Source organism: Nipponia nippon, unplaced genomic scaffold, assembly GCF_047370975.1.
Source record: "Nipponia nippon isolate SJK-2023a ecotype South Korea unplaced genomic scaffold, ASM4737097v1 scaffold_3, whole genome shotgun sequence".
NCBI lineage: Eukaryota > Metazoa > Chordata > Aves > Pelecaniformes > Threskiornithidae > Nipponia > Nipponia nippon.
This window is the reverse complement of record NW_028262347.1, coordinates 66,519,657-66,531,815: the sequence shown is the minus strand read 5'-3', so window position 1 is coordinate 66,531,815 and position 12,159 is coordinate 66,519,657. Positions and strand designations below refer to the sequence as shown.

The window sequence follows — 12,159 nt, the reverse complement described above, 5'->3', positions numbered from 1 at the left end:
AGATATTTATCTTAATCATTTTTTGTGTGATCTTGTTGATTTTTCTTTTTTGTGCATTGGCGAAATTAGAATAGACATTGCAAAGATAAGGAAGTATATAATCACAAGTCGTTTCAGTCCACTGAGGAATTGGCTACTTCAGAGATTTATTAGAAAGCTATAAAAAGGAAGGAAGAGCCTAATGTGCACTGGGGGGAGAAGCAGAAACTGAGATGACCTACAACTTCAATAAGCAAGTCAAAGCTTAATTCTTTGCTTGCAGAAAGTAATGTTTTTGTTGGCAGATGAATTTGTTTATTACTTTAAACTGATTTCCTGACCTTTTAGGCAGCGCTAGAAATTGAAGAAAATCTAGAGAGGAATGCGGAGGGAACCTGTGCAAGGGTAGCTCTGTGCTAACTTATTTTGGATTGTTGGAAGGAGAATAGTTTTGACAAGAGTGGAAAAATTTTGTAATAAAACTGTCTCCTTGTTCTTTGTCTTCTTCGAGATGAGAACAGGTTCAGGCTACATGTTGTTTATCAAAGGATGGCAACTAGATTAGAAATGGAATTAAGTGTTTGGTGAACACTGTTTTTTACCTTGTCTGACATCGGTGGGGTATAAGTGCTAATAATTGCCATCTCGCAGTATTAATCAACAGATAAATACCAAGATTCCAATTTCTGTAATTTTTAGCACTGGTGGTTGCTGTTAGCATTAGCTTAAGGGCTAATAGTTATTCTTATTTTTTCTCACCTTCTGTATACTTAGTTACAGGGTTTTTCACTGTCTCTTGGGAGAAGAGAGCATTATTTTGCAATTAGGTAAGTAGATGCTGTCTTTGATTTTTAAACATTTTTTTTTTTCTTTCGTACTTCAGATCTATACAGACTTTGATGAAATTCGTCAGGAAATAGAAAATGAAACAGAGAGGATTTCTGGAAATAATAAGGTAAATGTCGCACTGTCCATCTTTGTCCTGCTATAGATTCTCTTGCTGCTTAAACCTTTCTTAAACAGTTTTGGTAGCTCAAAGTGAAAAGCATGGAGCTATTCTAATTAAAAACACAGTAATGCTGCTTGCTATCTTGAGATTTTTTTCACTGCGTTCGTGAGATAAATGACTTCAGCTAAAAGAAAATGCAACGAATTGCTGTTGCTTTACTTCAAAGCTTCCGTAATAGTAGTGCAAAAAATAAACTTCAAGTTAAACCTGCTTCCATTTTTCCACATACATGGCTTTATGTATAATTATAAAATAGTCTATTCTTGCATATCTATATAATCACTGAAATATAAAAGCTTTTATGCATTATATTGAGGGGCAAAATAGGGCTGCTTCCAAAGACAAAGGAATTGGTTAACAGATGTGGCTGGCTTTTTTTCTGTACCATGTAGTTGTAAGGTGTATGATGGAAGAAAGTTTTTCTAGTATGAAACTACAGCTTTTGGCTTTCTAGAGGGTGCATTTAAATAATCCAGTACAGTGATTAATTTTTGTTACTAATATATTTCTAGGGGATCAGTCCTGAACCTATTCATCTTAAGATTTTTTCGTCTAATGTTGTAAATCTGACTCTTGTGGATTTACCTGGAATGACAAAGGTAAGATGCAGAATGCTTCTCTTCTGACTCGCTGTGAACAGTGTATGTTCACTCTTTGGCATTATCCTGTATTGTTAGATAAACAGCTTTCCTCAGGTTAAGTAGTTGGTTATATACATTTAAGATGTCACCATCCTCTGGGTAACCCATGATAAGATTTGGGTTTCTGGTGCTCTTCGGTGTTGTATGACGTAGATTTGCTTAAGCTCTTCCTCTTTCTATACAGAACTGAGGGACTGGAAGCATTGTGCTGGCTGCATGTTCTTTTTAATAGAAGAGGTAGTCAAAGTTTCAAAGTTGTACCTGCAGATAGATGGCTAGTTGACAAGTTTCAAAATGTTTTCCGCATTGCTTCTCCAGAAGTTGCTATGCATATTTTGCCTAAGAAGTTGTATAAAGTGAGGATACACTAGAAGAAACATTCAGGTCCTGTTTGTTCAGGTTTTGTACCGAATAATTTTCTGTGGCACGAAGATGACAAGATGACTTCTTTCCCTGCCTATGCACACCTACACAGCCCACTCTGCTAGTTGTGCAGGTGGTTCTTGGATACCAAGTCTTCTTGACAGCAGTATCAAATAATTTGAATTGATTCTTATTCCTATAGGAGTGTTTTTGATTTTTATACCTTTCAAGATCTTTCTTTTCTTTCCTGTTTGTGAAGGGGGAAGGAAAGGGCTGGAAAACTTTATCTTGAACCATTGTATTGGGTATGAACTTTCAATGAGCGGTCTCACACAGGCTTAAATATACAATTTTGAACAGTTCTATGTTGTTTTTTCTCTAGGTGCCTGTTGGTGATCAGCCTAAGGATATTGAACTTCAAATAAGAGAGCTAATTCTTCAATTCATCAGCAACCCAAATTCAATTATTCTGGCAGTCACAGCTGCTAACACAGACATGGCCACTTCAGAAGCACTTAAAATTGCACGGGAGGTGGATCCAGATGGTAAGCAGCAAGAAAAACTGGATCCTGTAACTCAACTTCTTTTTTAAATTAAATCCTGAAATAAAACTGAAGTCGTTTGGGCAAAAAGTAGTAAGAAAAACAAATGTCACTGCATTTCCTAGAAAATAGAATTATTATATTTGCCTAAAGACTTCCTGCTGCAGTCTCTGCAACTCAGAGAATGCTGTGATGAATTAATATCTAATAGATTTTTGTCTTACAAATAGGCCAGATGACTATTTCAGTAGTCATAGGAGCCACTTCTGTTTCCAGAGCAGCAAAATGGCATTACAGAATGTTGGGGGTTTTGAGATTTTTAGTAGTTTACAGTGGTCTGTTAGGATGACTTCACGCTTTGTTGTCCAATGTTGTTTCTTTTGGTAGAGGAAATACGCCATCCTGCAGCTAGTAATTGACTCTCTAGCTGTTAGTAAGAATAAAATGAGTATATATTGTCAGGATCCATTTTGGTGTCCTGCATTTATGTGACAGAACTGACTGATTTGATTTAATCTAAAAAGAGGATTATAATTTTATATTCACCTAATGACTTTGAAACAGATCTGGAGCTATTGGGTGCCTGCTTCTTGTTTTTTGGAAAGTGCTGTTGGTACCATTCACTAATAAATGGCACTGTGTGGTTTGAAAGAATATGTAAGAGTATACCTGGAAAATTGGTATACTGAAATTAGGCTAAAATTTAGTGTTGGTATGCTGTACCCTCAAATTTTTCTTCCCGTGAAGTGTAACATTTCTTGATTGTGTTCAAACTGCAAGTCTGCTTTGGCCTGTCTGCCTAAGCCTTTACAAGTTCCACAGCTATGTAACCTTGAGGGAGAACCTCTTCTGGCAGTCTTCTCAGTCAAATTGCCCTGGTTCAAGGCAGCAGACCCTTTTCTTTTAATTTACCCCTATAAAAATGATCAGCTGTGACTTTTGGATCACTTCCCAAAATTCTAAACCTTAAAGGTCTGGAGTGGCAGCTCATGTTGCAGGTTCATGGTATGTAATGAGAACTTGAAGTACTAAAGTAGGTAGACTCTCTGACTTGCATTCATCTCAAAGTTTCAGGACCCAAGAACCTACTGATTTCGCTGAGGGTACTGGTTTATTTTTAGATTTTAAAAAAGTGTGTTATATTTTAAGGAAACAGTTCTTGCCTCATTTTTTTCAGACCCAAGAGCCCGGGAAATATTAAGGTCCCAGACAAATCCTGTGCATGTTAGCCTATCTGTTTAGATGTGCAGTATTTACCTATTTAATGAATTTAGGTCCTTTTTCCTCCACAGTGTCCAATCTGAAGCTTAGTTTTAATTTGGAAAACATTCAGTCACATATTTAATAAAATATGTTTCATTTGCAAAATCAAATCCCCTAAAGCTTCTTCAGTGGATGGATTTCAGGTTATTCAGTCTCTTGGGGCTTTCCGCTATGTATTTGATGCACTATGCTGAAAGTGGGCCTGTTGCCTCCTTTAGCAACTTCTCCAGTGGGTAGTGGTGTTTCAAATATAGTTCCAAACAGATTGCCATTACGTCTGGTCCTACCTGTATGCTAGAAATACGTTCAGTCTGCTCACACTTGCGAGTCCCCTGCCTGCCTTACTTAATCTTCTTCACAAGTGCTTAGTAACACCTCTAACCTCATGTAGCATGCAAAAATGTTTGCTGTAATCAGTAATTACTCTAATTTCAAACTGCATGCTTCCTAAACCTTTTTCTTTAACCAGATCTGTATGGGGAGCAGTACCTGCCAAATACTTTTATACTCCTGTTAAGTGCTCCAGGTAGATAGACTAATACCACATGTTCTTGTGCTAGTCTTTGCTGGTTTGCAATATTAAACTTCATGCAGCTGTCTGAGGAACTTTTTGAATGATGAGTTTTAGCTACCCTGATCAAGGCAAAGCATCCCTATGAGTGAGTTTTCCTTTTGGTAGGTCGAAGAACCCTTGCTGTTATCACAAAGCTGGATCTCATGGATGCTGGCACTGATGCTATGGATGTGCTCATGGGAAGAGTGATTCCAGTCAAACTTGGCATCATTGGAGTAGTGAACAGGTCTGTCTGGGCACATTCATGCTGTTTTTAAAACTGTGTAATATGAAGTAATGCTTTTGGCTTTTTAACGATGAATTTAGTTTTAAGAATAAGGTGACCTGATGTTGAAATAAACTTCTGAATAAGCGAGCAAGAAGCTTGTTGCTCACTTTTCAAAAGCCTGTCTGTTCTTCTTCCACTCAACCAACTGCTAATTTAGAAAGGAGCAGGGACACTTCTAAAAGAACTGTAGCATCAACTTCTTTCCACTGTTGTTTTTAGCTTGAGGGATGCTTCTGGTCAGCTGTTCACATTAGCACTGATCCAGTACAGATCTTGTATGTATTAGTGCTAACTGCATATGGCTATAGTACTATTCACTTTATTTTTTTCACTAGCTAGGTCAAATCTCATGCAGTTTTGATAAAAGTGTTGCTTAGTCTGTGTACAGCTGCTACCCATACTGATTTGTTGACTATGCTGCATGGAACAACAAATAAAACCCTTTATTGTCTAAGGAAGATGAGTTATGTATGTAAAGCAAAATCCAGCTGTTAGATGTCCTGTCCAGAAAAGCAGAAGTGTAAATTATTTTTACTTTGCATCTAATAACTAGTGTGTAACTCTGCCTTTTAACTTCAGGAGTCAGTTGGATATTAACAATAAGAAGAGTGTAGCTGATTCCATTCGTGATGAGTATGGTTTTCTTCAAAAGAAGTATCCTTCCCTAGCCAATCGAAATGGAACCAAGTATCTTGCTAGAACACTGAACAGGTATTACATATTATGTAAAATTAAATAAAATAAATGTGTGCTTTTAAAGATACTTTAAGATATAAATTGGTGTGTTATAAATATTTATTTTTACCTTTCCTTTCCCTTTTGGTGCTGTACAGTGATACATTAAGGAAAACTCTGTTTGGTTCCAAATTCAGTTTCTGAATTTACTGTAATTTTCCTAAGTAAATGTTTTCCTTTGGTGATTATTTTCTGTTTCTTCTCTGTTTTGATGGAAATGATAAAGCTGAAACTTTTCCTCCCTTCTAATGAGGGACTGTTTTCTATTTTTAGACTACTGATGCATCATATCAGGGATTGCTTGCCAGAACTGAAAACCAGAATCAATGTTTTAGCTGCTCAGTACCAGTCTCTACTAAATAGCTATGGGGAACCTGTTGAGGACAAAAGTGCCACTTTATTGCAGCTTATTACCAAATTTGCCACGGAATATTGTAACACTATTGAAGGAACAGCAAAATACATAGAGACTTCAGAGCTGTAAGTACCAAATGGTTTTCTAGAGTATTGACTGAGCAGTTAGATTGACCCAGTGGCTCTTGCTGGCTTTCACTGGCAGTGGTACTACACTAGAGCGTAACATACTCAAAAATGTTTGAATCCAAGTAACTGTAAAAAATGTTTGCAGTGAGAGCTCTTTTCTTGTTTGCTATTTCAGTTGTTACTTTATTCTTTCAGATGCGGTGGAGCCAGAATCTGTTACATTTTTCATGAGACCTTTGGAAGAACTTTAGAATCTGTTGACCCACTTGGTGGCCTTAACACAATTGATATTCTGACTGCCATTAGAAATGCTACTGTGAGTGTTCTTGTGTATTTCTAAGTGTTGTTGCTATATATTGGATTCGAAGATAAGGTTTCAACAAATTTGTGCTCCTTCAGTCCTGTGAATTAATGATCTCAGCTGAATGAGTTAATATGAAGAGGCTGAATCCTGCTTTTTGGTATTTTAAGTGGAAAAATTACAATATCCAAATTTGCAGCCATTATCCTATGTGGAATGAGTTTAAGGTGAATGCTTACATCTCATGACTGTTACTTACAGGCTGAAATAAAGCTTGGGCCCAGCTTTGGCAACCCTATGCTGAAGCCATTAGGTATTACAGAAATGGTCATGGAAGACTGCCTCTGCGTTTATTTTGCATTAAGCACTTCTGTTAGTTATGAAGACTCAGTCTGAGATGTATGGGCTAGGACACATTCAGATATTCTAATTCTATATAAGGGACACAACTCTTCAATGGTTCAGTGTTTACATGACAGATTTGGTTTCTTGTGAATATGAGAACTGGTATTGCTAAGAATTAATGGAGTAAGTTAACTTTTAAATTTTGCAGTATATAGAATGTTCACTCCTTAGAGCTTGACTTTGGATGTCAAACACATAAGTCTGCTTTTGTACTGTGTTCTGTTGGAAGTGAGCAGACAGTCAGCTTTCTGCATGGACAATAATTACTCAAATTTGGAGCGCATTAGGTACTCTGCAGCAGTGATCTGTGTGCATGCTCTTATCCTTCTGTAAATTTAAAATGTAAACCAGCATTTAGTAACAGGAGAGAGGTCTTTTTTTTATGTGACATATCACATCTTTGTGTTTCTAAAGCTTATTTAATTTAAAAAAAAAAAAAAACACCAAAAAACAAAAGAAAGGAAATTTCAGGTAAAAAATGTTTTATGTACAGCTAAGCATTTGTCTGTATGATCATAAATGAAATTATCCCAAACACTGTAAATCAGTGACACTGTATTATGATTATACTTAACAGAAAACCCACCTACCTTGCAGTAAGAAGTGTATGCCCAGGACTGCCAAATAAATAATGGTAACTTTTCTCTCTGAAGTTAGGAAGAGAATGTCTTTGCCTTTATAATAAATTTGATTTAAACTTGGATCCACAAATGTGAAAATGTTTGTTCATAGTTGTAAGCCTACAGTGACATTAGTAGGTAGAAATCTTCAAGATTCTATAAGGATGCCGGTTAATCATTATTTAACACAGAGTTTGTCTTTAAAGGTGATAACTTTATATTTTATAGCTTTTGTATTTAAATATTTTTGTGACATATTTTACTCATAAGACCTGTTCTTTTGGGTGCGAGCACTGTGACCTGATTTATTCTGGGCTTCATCAGCTACTGCTTCTTAGAAATGTGTATTGTTTTTAATACACAATTTAGCAGCTTTTTCTCTCCTTTTGAACTAGGGTCCCCGTCCTGCCTTGTTTGTTCCTGAAGTTTCATTTGAATTGCTGGTAAAAAGGCAAATCAAACGTTTAGAAGAACCTAGCTTGCGCTGTGTGGAGCTGGTTCATGAAGAAATGCAGAGGATTATCCAGCATTGTAGTAATTACAGTACACAGGTAAAAATGCATAGTTTAGAATGATCTTTGTAATTATTGGGCTTTTTTTCCCCCCACTTCCCTAAAAAATTCTGGAAGTCTCTTCAGTAAATTTTGGTTTTGTTTTTAGGAATTATTGAGGTTTCCTAAATTGCACGATGCCATAGTTGAAGTAGTAACCTGTCTTCTGCGTAGAAGACTTCCTGTCACAAATGAAATGGTAATTTTCCATCTACTATAATTTTGCTGGAAAAAGTATGTGTTTTCTGGAGTCCTTCTTGATGCTTCTATTTGCTCTGTAATGTCAGGAACGTAACCCAAATTATTAAAGGAATCTTAACTTATATTTGTTAAACAGCTAGGTATTTAATATCTACACAGTTTGAAACTTCTATATTAGAAGATAGATAGATACCTAAAAAACAAAGGAGTAGGGGGAACCCTCTTCAGCTTATTGTCACATATGTTTCAATTTCCCAAGGAGAATTTTACTAAAATTTGGATTTAACATTTCCTAGTCTTTCTGATATAGGTATATTTCCCTCCCTTGTAACAGAAGCCGTGCATTTTCTGTAGAGTTTGGGATGCAATGATGAAAATTAAATTATAGTCCTTATTCTGTGTGTTTCATAGGTAAAATCACCACAAAATGTTCATTTTGCCTGTAATGCGCTTCAGCTAGTGAGAACTAAAAATTCAACTTCTAGCTTTGAGTAAATATGTTTTAATATAAAAGTCTGCTTTGGCCTGCTTATTGGGGAGGAAACAAAGTGTTTCAGTTATTGACTCTGTGTATGTTTGATGTGAAAAGCAAAAATTATTCTGTATGCTTACTATTCCCCATAGCTAGCCATCTCTCACTGGTTCAAATGTTGTATGTGGCTTGTGACTGAAGGTTGACTATATAGCTCACTTCATTCCTATATAGCTTACAGTCATTAAATTGCTGAGTTTTGTTTGTTTATTGTTGGAGAGGGGTTAGCTTGATGAAGCTAACAAGTTAAACTGATGTAACATCCAAAATGGCTCAAGGTCTGAATGCGTTGCAATGAATGAATCAATTCCCTTCTTGCCTTCTGGATCAGGACTTTAATGTCTTTGGGGCAGTAAGAACAGTCTTTTGCTATGGACAGTTAGACTACGCTGTCTAGCGTTGTAGGTCGTTGCTCTTCACTAGCATTAGATTTACTCACTGAATTTTTGAACTCTGAATGGCATTGCATTGCAGGTTCATAATCTAGTGGCCATTGAGTTAGCTTATATCAATACCAAACACCCAGACTTTGCTGATGCCTGTGGTTTAATGAATAACAACATAGAGGTAAGAAAATACATTCTCTTAAAAAGTCTTTTGACTCCTTTTAACTGAAAGCCTAAATAATTGGTAAAAGAACCAATGCTTCAATTTCTTTTGTTGAAGCATGGTTCTACATTTTTGAAGTATAAAAATGTGATATATTACAAATATGATGTATACTCTTGTGATCTGTTGATTTGTTAGATTTATATTGCACATTACATTCAGGAACAGTGGTTGATATTTCACTGAAAACAATTCTGCCTGTAGTTCTGTCTGGAAAATAAGATGGGCACCTAACTGAGTATTTGCTATTAAATGAAATTTTTGCAAGAGAAACTTCAAATAGGTAGTTGTGAAATACTCTTTAATGTTGAATTAACTGCATTTTGTCTCTGACAGTGTATCAATAGCTATAAGGTTCCTCTCATTCGTGAAAGGATAATACAAGTATTGTTTCCTCTATTCAGGTTCTAATTTCTGCTTCCTTTCGGCATTGTTCTTGAATCTCTGTGTTACCACGCTTCAGTCTCCCTAAGACAATTTTCTCCATCAATCTCCCATAAGCCTTGTACAATTTCAGTAGTCTCTCTGTTTTTCAAGCCTAGCTTTGATTGATAATACTTGTTGCTCTCATCATCCTATAGAAGCAGATGTTCTACAACTGATCTGCTCAATTCTTTCTTGCAGTCTGATTTTGTTGCAGTACTTCATCCATCTGGCTAAGAGCTCACTAATATTCTTGTGTTCCCCTGCTTACCCAACACATTCTTTCATAGTAGTGTTCTTTTTTTAAAATGCTTATGTTGTCATTTCTGCTCTTTAGTTCTAACCTTTTACTTTCTTCTATACATAAATTTTGTATTGACTGGGTATGCAATTGAATTTGCCTTGGTAGACTGCTCTTGAATCTAGTTCAGAAACAATGTGTGTGCAAACCGCCGTGAGTACAAAAATGAGGACTTAGTGAAGTTGAATGTATGAGATTATTGTATTATCATGTCTTACTTAAACTAGTTCTTTCCCAACATTTTCCTGAACAGGACATTGAAATTTTTGAAGAAACAAAGCACGTAAAACATCTTATCCTTATTCAGTGGACAATCAATTCTTAATTTCAAGAAAAACCAGATCTTTGTTTGTCCCGAATGCTTCAAATTCTCTTTTGCTATAAAGTGAATTCTGCCACCTCCTTCTTCCTTTTGGGCTAATCATAGTTAACCCTGCTGGCCACAGAATCAAATCCTTTTAGATTACTTTGAAGATTTAAGGCTTAATGAGGGCTGTAGGGTATCTATGCTGAGCCAAACTGCATAGCTTTGATCTTGTTTTTTAAAGGCTCTAGTTTTGATGATGGAGTATTTTGCAAAAGTTTTTATATTGAGAATTTACTTCTGACCAGGTAATCAGTTTAGTTTTATCCAAATAATTGAGATTTTCATAGGATCATAGTATGACTGTATGACGCTGGATGAAATGAAATTACTAGTGTTTGTCTCTAAAATGTAAGTCATCTATAAAATATGAATCTTGCATATGTGTTGATACAGAGTAATACGTAATTGAGGTCTTGCTGGATTGTTTTTAAAGGAACAAAGGCGTAACAGGTTAGCCCGGGAATTGCCTTCTGCTGTGCCACGAGACAAGGTAAGTAAATGTTGATTTTTATTTATTTATACATTTTAAAGTTTAATGCAATCTCCTTTGATCCAATCTAAGTATTGGAATCTTTGATATGCTGCCCTAGTAACAGTCTTGGGAGCTTCCAGGTATTGATTTTTTCTTTCAATTTCATAAGATAGAAGTGGAATGTTATTTTCTTCTTCCAAAGATGCAGTTTTTGGCAGGTTTTAAATCTGGGATTTTTGAAGACTTGCCTATAAATTTACATTAATATTACACTTACCACTTGAACGTCATCCGAGGTAAGGCTTAAAAGTGCCTGCAGATGTTAAAGATGGAGTCAGAACTTGCATGCTTAAATTTATGGCTGAGATGCTGATTTCAAAAGATAAACAAGTGATTTTAAACATTCAGTGTGCCAACATAGTGACTTGGTGGTTGGTGGGTTTTGGTTTGTTTGGGTTTTTTTAGTCACTTTTAAAACTCAATTTATTGCAGTCTTGCTTTCTTTGGGAGAAGATGGTGGAGGTGATGTTTTCAGTTGATCATCATAATCCAGTCATGTATTCTGTCTCTGAGCTTGCTTAGTTTTACCAGGTTATGGGATTAGTTCAATGACAAATAAGTACATGGTTGGAAGAACCAAGTGCTATGGAAAACATTGCCTGGCTGTAGAAATGAATGGTCTGACAATCAGCTGGAAATTTAGACAGTTAGGTATTTAATATTAAGTATTTAGAACCCAAATGTAAAGAATATAGTTTAAGCTCCTCACAGGTTGCAACAGGAGTTACTACAGCTGATAGAAATAGGTTCATTAAGTTTGTTAACTTAAAAAGTGAGACAAAGTCCCAGAATGGATCTAATATTACTGCCTTTAATCAGAAGAAGCCAGCTGATGGATGAACTGGGAATTTAAGGCAGCTATTTAGAGATTACTTTACAGTGCTCTTTGATCCTTCTTTTTATTGACTTCATATTTATATCATCAGTGTAGGAGCCGAAATGAAATTGAAGGTCAGATAAGGCAAAAGTCTCTTAACTGTCTCAGAGATGCCTTTTTTTTTTCCTTTTTTCTGCTTATATTACTGTTTTGCTTGCAAATTCAAAATATTTTCTTTTCTGGAGTTTTAAAGATGCTAGTAGGTAAAAGTGTATGAAAATTGCTAGGTAGATTCGGTGGTCTTCAGTTGAAATTTTTTTTTTCCCCCCCTCCCTGCATTTTTTACCTTCCTTAGTCTACTAAAGCTCCAGGTGCATTGACACCTGCTTCCCAGGAGACTGTTACTGCTGCTTCTGCTGAGGCTGATGGCAAGGTCTGTCTTGATTTTTCCTATAAGCACTGCATGCACATTTCTGTTGTTGTGCACCGCAGATGGGACGGAAAGCAGTTTGTATTTAGTGCTCTGTCACTGACACAGTATGCCCTACAGAGTATAGACTACTTGGCATTACTGATTTTAGTATGTGCAGTGGCAGGTAAAGATGTGCCATTAGGTGGCAAAGTCACTGCTTTCTGTTTGAAC

General features: G+C 36.1%; 1 protein-coding gene across 6 annotated transcripts in view; it reads left to right on the top strand.

Annotated features, from left to right (window-relative positions):
- Positions 1 to 12,159, top strand: part of DNM1L (dynamin 1L) — a 43,602-nt gene that overhangs the window by 19,972 nt on the left and 11,471 nt on the right. For 2 of the 6 annotated variants that reach the window (XM_009473620.2, XM_009473622.2), the window contains 12 exons: positions 863 to 934; positions 1,501 to 1,587; positions 2,375 to 2,537; positions 4,477 to 4,597; positions 5,219 to 5,350; positions 5,648 to 5,854; positions 6,053 to 6,173; positions 7,579 to 7,734; positions 7,844 to 7,933; positions 8,942 to 9,034; positions 10,601 to 10,657; positions 11,872 to 11,949. In XM_009473620.2, coding sequence (XP_009471895.1) covers positions 863 to 934; positions 1,501 to 1,587; positions 2,375 to 2,537; positions 4,477 to 4,597; positions 5,219 to 5,350; positions 5,648 to 5,854; positions 6,053 to 6,173; positions 7,579 to 7,734; positions 7,844 to 7,933; positions 8,942 to 9,034; positions 10,601 to 10,657; positions 11,872 to 11,949 — 1,377 coding nt within the window. The remainder of the gene's footprint in view (positions 1 to 862; positions 935 to 1,500; positions 1,588 to 2,374; positions 2,538 to 4,476; positions 4,598 to 5,218; positions 5,351 to 5,647; positions 5,855 to 6,052; positions 6,174 to 7,578; positions 7,735 to 7,843; positions 7,934 to 8,941; positions 9,035 to 10,600; positions 10,658 to 11,871; positions 11,950 to 12,159) is intronic. The other 4 variants (XM_087763779.1, XM_009473624.2, XM_087763780.1 and 1 more) reach the window with 3 other exon arrangements.